At 39.2% G+C, this 13,163-nt stretch overlaps 1 protein-coding gene across 3 annotated transcripts in view; it reads left to right on the plus strand.

Annotated features, from left to right (window-relative positions):
* Positions 1–11,686, plus strand: part of LOC138043319 (protein Wnt-7a-like) — a 17,566-nt gene extending 5,880 nt beyond the window's left edge. The window contains exons 2-4 of one of the 3 annotated variants that reach the window (XM_068889553.1): positions 176–388; positions 7,867–8,146; positions 10,894–11,686. In XM_068889553.1, the coding sequence (XP_068745654.1) occupies positions 176–388; positions 7,867–8,146; positions 10,894–11,367 (967 nt within the window). In that variant the 3' untranslated portion in view covers positions 11,368–11,686. Of the gene's footprint in view, positions 1–175; positions 399–7,866; positions 8,147–10,893 lie in introns of all 3 variants that reach the window. The other 2 variants (XM_068889550.1, XM_068889551.1) reach the window with 2 other exon arrangements.
* Positions 11,687–13,163: the final 1,477 nt, after the last annotated feature.

Genomic DNA, 13,163 nt, shown 5'->3' on the forward strand with positions numbered 1-13,163 from the left:
TTTATATTCCTTATATACAGGAATTAGGAGAAAGGTGAGCGAAATTGGCGGTATTTGTTTATTTCTCGTGATCCATTTGAATCATGAGCTGACGCGAGCAGCTTACGAATTGCGTGTGTGGCTTACGCGCGCGCGCTCAGCTGAAAACCCTTTCGAGCCTCCTTAATGCCCGCAGTAGTCCAGCCATTGGATCCAGCGTGTTTCGTCCGAATTCTTGGTGCAATAAAGCTCAAGGACTCTCAGACGCCCAAAGAAGGTTTTGCCGTAATGTACCTGGTCTTCATATTGCAATAAAGACAGGGATTGAAGAAGGACTATCAGAATGCAAACGAGAATTTATGCGAAGCAGATGGAATTGTACCTTGCTTGGGGAAAAGAGCCTTTTTGCAATTGGAGCAGTCTTAGTCCTGTTATTGTTAACTCCAACATTTAATATCTTAGGACGCTTTCCTTTTGCCAGAACTGGCCGGCCAGACCTGTCACTTTGCAAAGAAAATGTAACTATTTGAAGGAAAACTGGCATGATTATCCCTCGCATTCATCTGGAGGAGTATATATATCGTCTCGGAAGATTGTTAACTTGAAGGCGTTGTAGAGTTAGTCCTTCCAAATGCCCGGTCTGGCCGGTCAGTTCTGTCAAATGGAAAGCGCCCTCAGTCAACTTAAAGGGTTTTTAAAATGGTTGTTGATGGTAGCGAGGAGGGTCGTCGGCTGGACAGGTTTATGGGCAACTCATTGCTTTTAAGGTGGCAATAGACTCAAATTCTTAAGTCAACAAAAGAGCATACGATCCTCACAATTTTGTGATCTCGATCTGCTTTAAGCTGAAGTCCAGTTTGCGAGCATATTTGAACTGAGATGCTACAATGCTAGATCATGAGAATCATGTTAGTGAAATGTCGATCTCCCCTTCAGAAAACCACTGAGTTGTGGAATTATATAAATTCCACAAGGCAGTATGGTTACCATAGACGGCCAGGCTCAAACCCCTTGGTTTTAAAACAACTTATCCCGCAGGGTTCCCTACGGTATTAGGACTGGAGTTGTCATTGCTGTGCCACTCCTACTCTGGAGACCATCCGTAGATATTTTGGGGATGACCTAGCAATAACAACAAAGTGCCCATTATTCAGACATTCCGTCACTGGTCCATATACCTAACTGTGTTAGACTGATTACAAATACGACCAAAATCAAACTCTTGTCAATAACTGGAAAGCGCTTTGGAAAGAAATTTCTTCAACATATACTGCGTAGCATGAAATTTTGCGGGTTCAATTTTTTTGCGGATTTTGCGAATTGACCCCGATCCACAAAAATTGGTTCCCACCGAATTAAAAAAACCCGCAACACAAAGCGCTTTTAATTGACTTGTGCCACTTGGCGATATAGATGGTTTTCAATCTCGTGATGAGACGGTCATGTTGGTGCACAAAACAATATAAAATTATGGCTTATGTTTTGCATTATAATAGAGTCAAATTCCCAAGACTTTTTTCTTTATTCATGATTCTGTGCACCAAAATGGCTGCTGTGACCACAGGCAACCCAAGCTTGGTACACGATTTATAGAGTTTGTATGGGATAATATACTTTGAGCTTATAAATGCTAAAGTAAGCTGTAAATGTAGAAATAAACTTCACTTACCTCTTACGTACAGTTGTCCTCGTCTTTTCTGTGCAATCGGAGGGCAAACTGTGTCCGTTTTAGACTGGTTTGTGACTTACGAATTTTTACGATGTCGTTAGTTGTCATTTCCCTTCATAAAGAGAAGAAAGACTGGTAACTCGCGGCGACCTCGTCCCACAAATTGCTCTCTCACCACAAAGCAACGGTCCGAATCGCAATAAAAACACCACAGACTTAAGGCCATTAAATTTCCTATCACACAACTCCATTCCGGGACAACACGGCGATTTTTGGCGGATAAATTCTAAATAATGTTGCACTCTCATTGGCCGAGTGTTTGAAATTGTCCAATGAGAGTGCAGAATGTAATATGATCGCCATCAAGCTATAAGGGCCGTAGCCACAAATCTAGCTGAGCGCATAGGAAGATTATAGAAAGCCGAACATTATTTGGAATTTATCCGCCAAAAATCGCTGCGTGGTCCCGGAATGGAGTTGATGTGATAGGACATTTATCTGGCCTTAAGGCTGTGGTGTTTTTATGGCGATTGTGACGGTTGCTTTGCAATGGGAGAGCAATTTTCGCGACGAGGTCGCCGTGAGTCAACAGCCTTTCTTCTCTTTATGAGGGGAAAACTAACGACATCGGAAAAATTCGCAAGCCACAAACCCGTCTAAAACGGACACAGTTTGCCCTCCGATTGCACAGAAAAGACGGGGACAAATGTACGTAAAGGTAACTGAAATTTATTTCTACGTTTACAGCTTATTTTGGCATTTATAAGCTCAAAGTATATTGTCCCTTACAAACTCTATAAACAGTGTACTAAGCTTGGGCTGTCTGTGCTGTGACGTCAAGTGACAATCATCTATTTACTGGACTTAAGGACGGTGGCTACCATTGTTATTGCGCATACGTTCTGCGCATCTCGAGATACTCGAATTTCCTATCGGTGATGCTTACTAATACAGGGATATTTTTGCGGGGTTTAAAACTATCCGGAGAAAGTAGATCTTAGTAAGTACCCTTGGTATCCAAACAGAAAATTGGGGGTAACCATGCATTTTTAAGATATAATAAGCTTCAATTTGAGAAAGAACGCCATACATTGCTTTGTATTTTAAAGCTTTTTACAAATATTATTCATGAATTATCTTTGAAAAATAAGAATAAGTTGTATGTTAGCGATCAAAATCAATATAATCAAAATTGCCAAAATTGTCTCCAAAACCTTCTAGCCTAATTCCGCCCGAGAAATATGCCTTTTTCATATATTTATTAGTTTGTTGTCGTAATATTCTCTATTATCGGAATGACGGGGTGACGGAATGACGGAGTGACAGAATGATGTTTTTCATTTGCGATTTTTCGCCATTCCACGTTTTTGGATTTTCAGTCATTCCGCCATTCCACCGATCCGTCATTCCATGTTTTATAGTGCCCTACGTGAATAGCCTTTTTGCAACAAACTGGTCACATGACTGACTCTTGATGAACTTAAAACTCGGACTTTATATATTCCAGAAATGAAAAGATCGTGTTTGTCTTAGCCAGAATACAAATTTTCAGAGAAATACCACTTAAGGTAAAGATTGTAGTAGTATGTCAAAAAGGAGTGCAAGTGTTTCATCATGGGTTCCAAACACCGAGAAACAGATCAAAGGACGACGCCGTAGGTGGAGTGCTTTTATTGTTTCGAGGTGTTTCGAACCCCTGATGAAACACGAAGCACGAGTCTTTGACATGACTTCTCCAATAATCTTTTTTTGCTAAGTGTGAGTGTGATGTGAGGATCTTTTGTTTTATCAGGCATGTGATAGTATTAAAGAAAGGAATATTCAATATTTGGGTGAGTTTAAAAGGTAGAACTGGGCAAGTCGGAATGACGTCGTTTTCGCCTTCCAAAATCGTCTTCCCAAGAAAGTGATTCGGTAAACGAGGCCGTTCTAGTATCAACTAAATATATAATAACAATTGGACTGTGAACATTTTCGCCGAATGGCTGAGGTTAACAGGTGTACAACTGCCGGTTTTAGATTGTGGTGGACTTTTCAAAAGACTACGAAGTACACAAGGTTCAAGCCTTGAGTGCAGACATGGATGCTCTTAAGCTGAACTATTCATCTTTGTCACGCGGAGGATATTTTGGAGTCCGTGGGGAATAAAGGCTTTGTCTTTGCATCGTCTTTGCCCGTCCAGCCTCACTCTGAATGAGAGGTTAGACGGGCAAAATCTTTTGTTTCGACATTGAGTGATATGGGACTATTGGGTGTCCAAATTCGTTTTATCCGCTGGACGCTAATGATAAGGGGTACCACGAAAATTTTATGTCTAATGATCGGAAAATTTAAAATGCATTGTGTGCGAGTAGTTTATTCATATCAGGTTTTTTCTTGAAGGTTTATTAGCATAATTTAAGTGTCTTGATCAGTTTTACGAACTAACTCGAGTGTTTCTTGATCTGTAGTTTCATTGGGTATCAAGATGCATGCACCTGACCAAAATAAGGCACTCCGATTGTCTAATAGCCTTATGAATTATTAATGAGTTTGAGAATGACCATTTTAACACTCGGAAGTCTCTACTTTTAATTACGAACGAAAAGCTTTTGCACTGTTGTGTAATTTTTTATAATTACGCTCCACAAGCAGAGCTCAGATTCCAATTTTTACCATGGGTCAAATAAGCGAGAAAAAATGTGTAAGGGTGGAAATTTTCAGACTTTCATATTTCCAAAGGAAGAATTTTAAAGCGGTACCGGTTTGAAAACTTAGAAAAATAAAGGGAAAATCATTGAAGCGTGACTGGGTGGCAAAGCGATCTTTTCCCATACAAATCCTTTTAGATTCTTTCAACTGTAACAACACCTGTTTAAACGACATACTTACGAAAATCGGCGTGGTAGCATATTTTGAGCTTCCCTTTTTATTTCTGGAAAAAATAAATGAAACTAGTAGAATCATCGTGTTTATGAAAAAAGGTTGACTTGGCGAATTTTTGTAAAAGGCCGATTGGTCTTAAATTATGGTAGTTATGTCGGCAGTTGTATTCTGTAGCCCAAGAGATTATGAGGTAAGATGACCTCAGAATCTCTAATACCCTTAGCGCATTTTACTGAGGGCCACAGAGCATGTCCAACTGTCAAGAGTGGCCATCTCAAATAACGCCTTTACTTCCTTGCTGACTTTCCCATTTACGATACATTTACGATGACCTTTTATATACTTCAATTCATGGCAAAGCGTAAGTTAATGAAATACAAGGGATACAAATTAAAGAGGTAAAAAAAATGGCGTCTGTTAAGGCTAACCTAAAAAAGTAGGCAGCTTCTCGTCTTGTCTTGAAGACCGTTTTTTAGTGTAAGGACGCAGTGTCTAAATGGACCAGGTATGATAACTATATCTTTTAGGATAATAGTGCATCAAGTTATGAAGCAGAATGGAATGTAAATAATTTTTCTCAGAGGCATTAATAATTCATAAGGTGATCATCCAACCAAGATACGCCAATTTCGTCACGTGATGTGGTTTGAAACCCCGGTGAAGCACTGGAATGACGCACTATCGATGAGTTTAATATAATATCAAACCCTAGAGTTTGATAAAGCATCAGACTTAAGTGAACTCATTCCTTAATTTGAATATTTATTCAATAACACGTATTTGAATAGTTAAAACAAAGACACCAAAATGAACAAACAAAGACGTATCAAGCGACTGAAACAAATGGAAATCGTTATCTTTGAATAGACCACTGACTTCAACAATGGGTATTTTTATCAATCCCTGTTTTCCAATTCTCAGCATGATTTATTAAGATTCAAGATTTATTATTATATATTATGCACTATTTAAGAAAATACATAATGGCCATAACAATTAAAAGAATGAAGGAAATAGACTAATTATACATGAGTGAGAAAAAGTGGAAAGGTGCGTAGTGGCCATAGTAGGAGATGCTTTCGAGATGGCCACTACCACAGGGTTAGGCTTCTCCCATTTTATATACATGGATTCCTTAAGCTTCACTTGGTACTTAGTGGCTGCAGAGTCCAGGATCTCGAAGCAATCCTGTGTGCAGGATGCCTTACAAGACTCTGAACTCTGCAAATGTTTAAAAACGTTCGAAGATCTGTCTGAAAGTAAGTGCTCGCGCACTCGTGTGGAGAAGTGTCGGCTGGTTTCACCAACATAACAAGCATTACAACTTGCACACGAAAATTTATAGACCACACGCGTGCGAAGCCCTACAGGGACAGCATCTTTCACATTAAAAAGACTCCTGATTTTGAAAGTAGTGAAGACTAACCTTATATCAATAGGTTTACATAACCGATTAGCAAGTTTGCGTATACACCTCTGTGCCGTGACTGAGAAGTGCCCAACGTAAGGGATTTTAAAGAAAAACTTAGGTGTTTCCTGGGGCTCGATTCCTGAATGAGACTGTGTTTTCCCTCCCTTGACTGCTGTCTGAATATATTTAGAAATATATTTGTTGATAAGGTTTTCAGGGAAGAGATTCCTCCGCAGAATGACAGACAATTTTTGAAGATCAGTATGGAACCCCATCCAAGTGTTGTTTATCTTAAAAGTTCTATCAATCAAGGTTTTGATTAACCCCAGTTTGTAGGTAAAGGGGCAAAAACTCAGATAACTGGTGAGCAAACCTGTGAAAGTTTTTTTCCGGTAAACGGTGGTTATACTTTGGTGCGGGTCAGTGTTATTGATTAGAATATCTAGGAAAGGTAGAACATGGTCAGCCTCCCGTTCCATTGTAAAGCGTATATTGGGGTGTTGATTGTTGATGTAATTGAAGAAAAGGGTTGCATCCCGTTCAGAGCGGAAAAGGCAAAATGTATCGTCTACGTAGCGACGATAGAATAAGACCTCTGAATCCCCGTATTGATCCAACCATATATTCTCATGGTGACCCATAAAGATATTGACTCTCTCCCTGTAAGGAACTAAGCGTCACTCATTTAAATTTTTGTTTTGTTCTGTTTTGATTTAATACGCAATATTGACAACGCAATGTAACGAAGTTTGTAAGATCGCGCGCGCTTTAAATTCAACGGCGATTTCAAAATATGTAACACTGAAGATGACGGATGTACCGTCGAAACATGTCTGGAAAATTAAAGAAAGTTGTTATGTTTATACGAATATCTATATTGTTGCTGCTATCTAGACCTTTTGAAAAAAATATGTATGGAAGTGAACTAGTAAAATAGGTGGTACAGATAAAAATAAAATTAATGGTAATAAGTGAACAAATTGACAAATTCACTTAAATTTACAATATTATTTACATCAATGAGTTGCATCTAAGGAGTGTTACATTAAGTTCACACACACACACAAACAACATGTTTGGCTGTCAAGGAGGTAGCTCTTATGCTGTTTAGTAAATGACGAAAAAGGTAAAGTTTGATAAGGTATATTTTCCCAAATTTTAGAAGCTGTTGGTGTAAATCTTGACAGCCCATAATTGGTTCTGGATGATGGTCTGCATAAGTTCTCTCTTGAAGCATATCTAGTATTCTAGCGATGAATTCTGGATGCAGATATTCTTAAATTACGAAGAACTCCTGGGGTCTTAAGTTTATAGATAAAGCATGCTATCCTAATATTAAATACATTGTCAAGAGTGCAAATTTCGAGCAGTTTATAATAAATAGAAGCAGTTTCTCTTTGGGAAGCAAAAAATATGGACCAAAAACATTTGTTTTGTCTTATTTTTACAGTTTGAAGTCGAGTTTGGCTTGCTTATTAAGTATGCCCAGATCCTTTGCTAATCGATAATTAACATGCTGTATTTGGGTATCCCATTTTAAAGTATCATCGATAAAAATTCCTAAATACTTAGTATCACTTCTCGGTTGAATATCGGAAGCTGTTATGGTAATACATACCTTTTTAACGGTGAATATGATGATATATGAATTGAAATGGATCATAAATGAACTGCGGATCTGAAATCAAGTGTAGCTAAGATCCTTGCCGTTATGAACGGAATTCTTGCAATTGCGTAAAGAAGACTGAAAAATTCAGGACTTCAACGGGTTCCCCAGGGTTTCCAAACACTCCAAAAGAATAAAAGCACTCGTGCTTTTATCAGTTTTCTCGTGTTTGTCAAACCCTGATGAAACACTCGCACTCGTTTTTGAAATAGTACTTGAAAGATAGTTGTAGTCATGAAATATCGGCTCCAATTAATCAGTCCGCTTATGACGATTTCGTTTAACAGATGGCACGAGAGAAGCTGCCTTTACTACAGCAATGTTGTCGGCTGCGCTTGCCTACAAGGTAGCCTTGGCCTGTATAGCAAAAAATGTTACCGAATGCAGTTGCGAAAAAGTGGAACATTCTTTCCGTGGAGAATCCTGGAAATGGACAGGATGTAGCGTAAATGTTGTCTTTGGATCTTATACAGCTGCGAGATTTATGCTCAGTGCTAGAAGTAACAACTCTCAAATCGACATGATGAAAATACACAACGTAAGAGTCGGGCTTGAGGTAAGCAATGACTTATGTTTACAGAGAATTATTAATAGAAGGTCATCATTAGAAGAAAGCCGTTGGTGAGGCAATTTTGAGCGGAGGTTTTCTCAGACCTGAGGGCCTAAAAGGGGTGTTGGCTTTACGGTTAAAGTTTTGCCTTTTTTACTGCTAGCGGTTATATTAATTCTTTTACGGTTAACAGAAACGTTAATTATCAATTTTCTTTGTTTGAAAAAAGAAGAAGAAGACATTAACAAACTTTATACTTGTTTTGAGGAAAAATTCAGGTCCTAGAACCATCTCGTGGTAAAACAAAATTGGAGCGTAGTATGAAAGTATTTCTCATTTATCATACAAATAGCTACCTGTTACTAACCGAGTTCGAGGTCGGTACTGTAAGTTACGGATCTTGTTTTTTCGAGTGATTTTGCAGCTCTCGTAGCGTATAACGTGATCGGTTCGCTATCCTAGCCAAAACAAAATACTAAACAATTGAAACAATGACTTAAACTTAAAAGCAATAGAAGCTGCTTACAATACCAAACAATAGCAGGTTACGAGAGCTTCTACACTACTGGTTTTTTCCCCCAAGCGCGTAGGCCGTGAATTAATGGGAAAAACAGAGGAATCGTAACTTTTACCGGCCAAGAAAATTAGGATAGTAGGATATGCTAATTTTCGATACAACAATATTTAACGACTTCCTAAGACTATAATAAGAAGCGTTCTTAACAACTAGTCTATTTACATCATCTAATTCTATCTTATAAAAAGCTCTATGCGTTATATTTAAAATACGAGAAAAATAAAAATATTTCAATTGCATCCAATTTGCATTTATGAGTACTGTTTCGTCTTCCATGTCTCTTGGTAGTTTGTGGATAAGTCTTGCTGCCCTAAGGTGGATTAGTTCTAGATCTTTCATCAAATAATCTGAGCAAGAGCCACACACAACCATAGCATATTATACGCTTGGGATTACTGTAATTGTTTCTAGAGTGGCTTTTGATAAAAAGCTTATGCGTCTCAACATTTTTACTTTAGAGCTATATGAGGTAGAGACTGATTTTACATGATTGGCCCAGGAGTCTTTCATCAATGACTATGCCAAGATATAAAGAGAAAGATCTGTATTCAATGTTTTGTCTCCCCAAACTAAAGGCTTCAGGGGGCCAATAAAGGGTTTTTTATCCAGGTGTACTGCATCAACATTTCCCTTCATGGATAATTAATCTATTCGTTTGGCACCAGGTTTGTAACTGATCTCATATCACCTGGAGGGCTATAGCAACCTCATCAGTATTACCAATGGTATATATAGTAGTGTCGTCCGCATACATGTAAACTTCGCCACTTCTAATGCTGTCTGGAAGATCATTAACATAGGTAATAAAGAGCCTAGGTCCCAACAGGGAACCCTGAGGAGCCCCAATTTTCACAAGTTTAGATTCCGAAAAAGCGCCATCTATTTGTGTCAATTGGCTTCTACTTGCTCAATAATCCATCCGCCAAATCCACATATCTTCTGACACTCCCAAAGCCTTTAGTTTCTCACCCAGAATGACATGATCTACACAATCAAAGGCTTTCCCAAAGTCAATGAATAAGACGCCTATTTTAAGCCCATCGTCCAAGGCTTCTTTCCACACTTCGGTAAGGTGCAACAAAAGACTCTCTGTGGAATGACCTCCTAAATCCCCATTGTCTATCGGACAAGAGACTATGAGAGGTGAAATGATTATCAAAAGATATACAGACCACCCTTTCCAAAATTTTGCTAGGAATACTTAGGAGTGATATAGGTCTATAGTTATTTACATCTAGCCTGTAGCCCTTTTTAAAAACTGCAGCCACCTGGGATTTCTTCCAACTGATAGGGAATTGACAATCCGCTCTGCTTTTCATACAAATTTCAAAGAGCCCTTGTACAGCAGAGGACTCACATAACTTAAGGTCTCTTGGAGAAATGTTATCGAGACCCATTGCCGTTTATTTGGGTTAAGGAATTTCTGTACAATCTCCTGAACTATGTTCCCCTCCACTGAAAAACTAGACATAGTAGGGCAGACTTTATAAATAAAGTTGGTAGTGCCAGAGGAGAGTGGGCTTAAATCCCTGGTTAGATCTAAGGCAATATTTAAAAAGAAATAATTAAAATAATCAGCCTGAATATGGTTGATGTAAGAAAGAAATATGGTTGGTGTAAGAAAGAAAACTCTTACGAGAGATCTACGCTCCGGGTCATGGGCTCCTGTTAATGAATAATAAGGACTACGTCTGAGGACGAAGGCGACAGAGTAATAAAGCTGCATGCGTGCGAGATAGGACACGAAACAAGGATATAGTAAAAGGTGGCTTTGCACCAGTTTGACCCACCACCGCCTAACCCGGCCTCGCATGCGCTAAACAAGTTGAGACACATCTGATGATATGCAGAAAAGGTCTAAACATAGGACAAATATGGACGTGTTCAAGTAAAATATGCTCCCCCCCTCTCTCTACCTCTCCCGGCCTCGCATGCACTAGACATGTTGAGGCATATCTGATGATAAGAAAAAAGGGGCTAAACATAGAACACTGTGAACATGTTCAGATAAATGTGAAACTTTCATTGCAAGCGATAAGCACAGATGGTGGAAATCCATGTGCAACACTTGGCAGTTACATCCTAATGAAGCAATGAAGCCGTTGATAGTGGGGTGATAGGGGGGGAGAAGGGGTTCAAATAGTATATCAGACAGTTTTTAATCAACTTTTTTCAGGTACTAAAAGAAAACAGAGTCGTCAAGTGCAAAGTCGGGAAAAGAGGAAATGCCAAGGCGTGTCTTATGACCTTCCCACCTCTCTTCAAAATCAGTAGAATGATCAAATCAAAATACAACAACGCTAGAAATGTCATTGCCATTCAGCGGAAAAATAAACAAGCATTCTATCTGAAAGCCAGCGGTCCAAACAGACCGAATCTCAAGCGACCCAGTAAGTCGGAATTGGTATTCATCTCCCAGTCACCAACGTATTGCTATCGTCAAGACAAATATCGCATTCCTGGGACGCGCGGGCGCAAGTGCCATAGAAACACTCACAGAGGGGATGATTGTGTGTTGATGTGCTGTGGTCGAGGATACAAGAGAAGCGTACAACATAAGGAAAGATTATGCCACTGCAGCAGAGCCGAAAATGAGCAGTGCCGCTGCAAAGTTCGCACTCATGTAGTTATTGAGAACAATTGTCTCTGAATGAAAAACGGGGGTCTTTCCTGGTATACTTTTAAGAATTATTTCATTGATGAAGCAAAGTATCATGTAGAGAATTTGCCATATGGAAGATTTCATTATTTTTTAAGACAGATAACACTCTGAGAAAATCCTAATTCAGGCATTGTTTTATAATGAATCTAAAACTCTTGAGAGTCGTAATGTCAGTGTGCTTTATTTCGCTTTGAACCGAATCAAAACTTCACAGCAAGGAAATATCCTGGAGTGGCGTGACGTTGTTTGCTTAATATTTTTGCAACAATAATAATAATAATAATAATAATAATAATAATAATAATAATAATAATAATAATAATAATAATAATAATAATAATAATTGTCACAGCTAATCGTCGTCCCAAATACAGCAATGACGCAGCTCAGCAAGGTCGAACCGAAAGCAACCTATGGCGCCCCTGGCTGCCGCTATAGACCGAAAGCATAAAGGCGGCCAAAAGTTGTGCTAATTACACTCACTAGCCTCGCTCTCAAGCGACATTTCTTCTGTATTTTGTCCATGCAAACGAGACTAGTGAGTCTAATTAGCAAATAAAAATAATAATATTTTTTTGGCAGCCATTTATGCGTTCGGTATATACGGTCCATGTGTGACCTTGGAGCACAGCTTACAGCCAGCTGGAATCAGCTGCATGCTGGTATTTGATGGGAAAACCCGTAGGACCCGGAGAAAACAATCTCGCAGCACAGTAGCGAACTAACTCAAAAGCAACCCAGTTATGGCGTCGGGTCCGGGAATCGAGCCTGCGCCACATTGGTAGAAGGTGATTACTCTCACCACTGCACCAACCATGCTCATTGAACTATGGTCCTTATTCGCGCGGCGGCCATATTGGCCATAAACAATACATCTCGTACCTTCAGCCTCGATATGAAATGTTTGGGAACGATTCTTGGTGCGCCAAAACTAACCTTTTCAATCCCTTGGGACTCAACATGGCCGCGATGTGATTAAGGCCTATTGACGTCAGTTTTATTGGGAAAATGTTTTTTCGGCCAACCAGAATAATGGATATTATTAAATTCTCAACCTCGGATAATGTATTTCGCGTGCTCTGATTGGTTCACTCAATCTCGGTTATCAGCTCATATACCTTGGTTTGACCTTATATGGTAAATGATTGCGTTAAGCGTTGCTAAACTAAAAATGTTTTCGCCGGAATGCGAAATTACTCTTTGAATAAAGCCAAAAGGGAGAAAAAACCTTTTTTTGTGGAAAGTTTGGATCAATTCCGACGTTTAGAAGTACGCGAAAAGGCAAGAAATGTTTTTGTGATGAGCCTGCGTCTGTCTGACAACAAGGTATTACACAACATCGCATTAGTTTTCATCAAGTTTTTTTCGATTTCGCTCGGATTTGATCGCTTTTTCCGCTCGTATTTCGTACTGCCAAATTTTTGGAGTTGAAGGAATTTAATAAAACAATTATTCCATTCGCGCTTGTTGGATATGAGACTGGTTATATCCAACTCGGCGCTACGCGCCTCGTTGGCTATTTACCATCTCATATCCAACGCGCGCTTATGGATTAATTGTTAAGTATTACGTTCAATATTCCGACCTTGGAAAGGAGTTTGTCACGATCCGAGCGAGTGTTAAAAAGACTGTTCATGAGAAAAGTAGGTCGATCTAATTACCGGTTTAGCCTGACTGGCAGTACTCAGTAATCGAAAAAATGGTTTCTTATATTCACTCGGCATAAACGAACCCGGGTTCAAGTTTAACCCAGGTTAGTTATCGTCGTGTGAACGCTGCTAACC

This window comes from Montipora capricornis, chromosome 3 (genome assembly GCF_036669925.1).
Source record: "Montipora capricornis isolate CH-2021 chromosome 3, ASM3666992v2, whole genome shotgun sequence".
In the NCBI taxonomy this organism is placed as follows: domain Eukaryota; kingdom Metazoa; phylum Cnidaria; class Anthozoa; order Scleractinia; family Acroporidae; genus Montipora; species Montipora capricornis.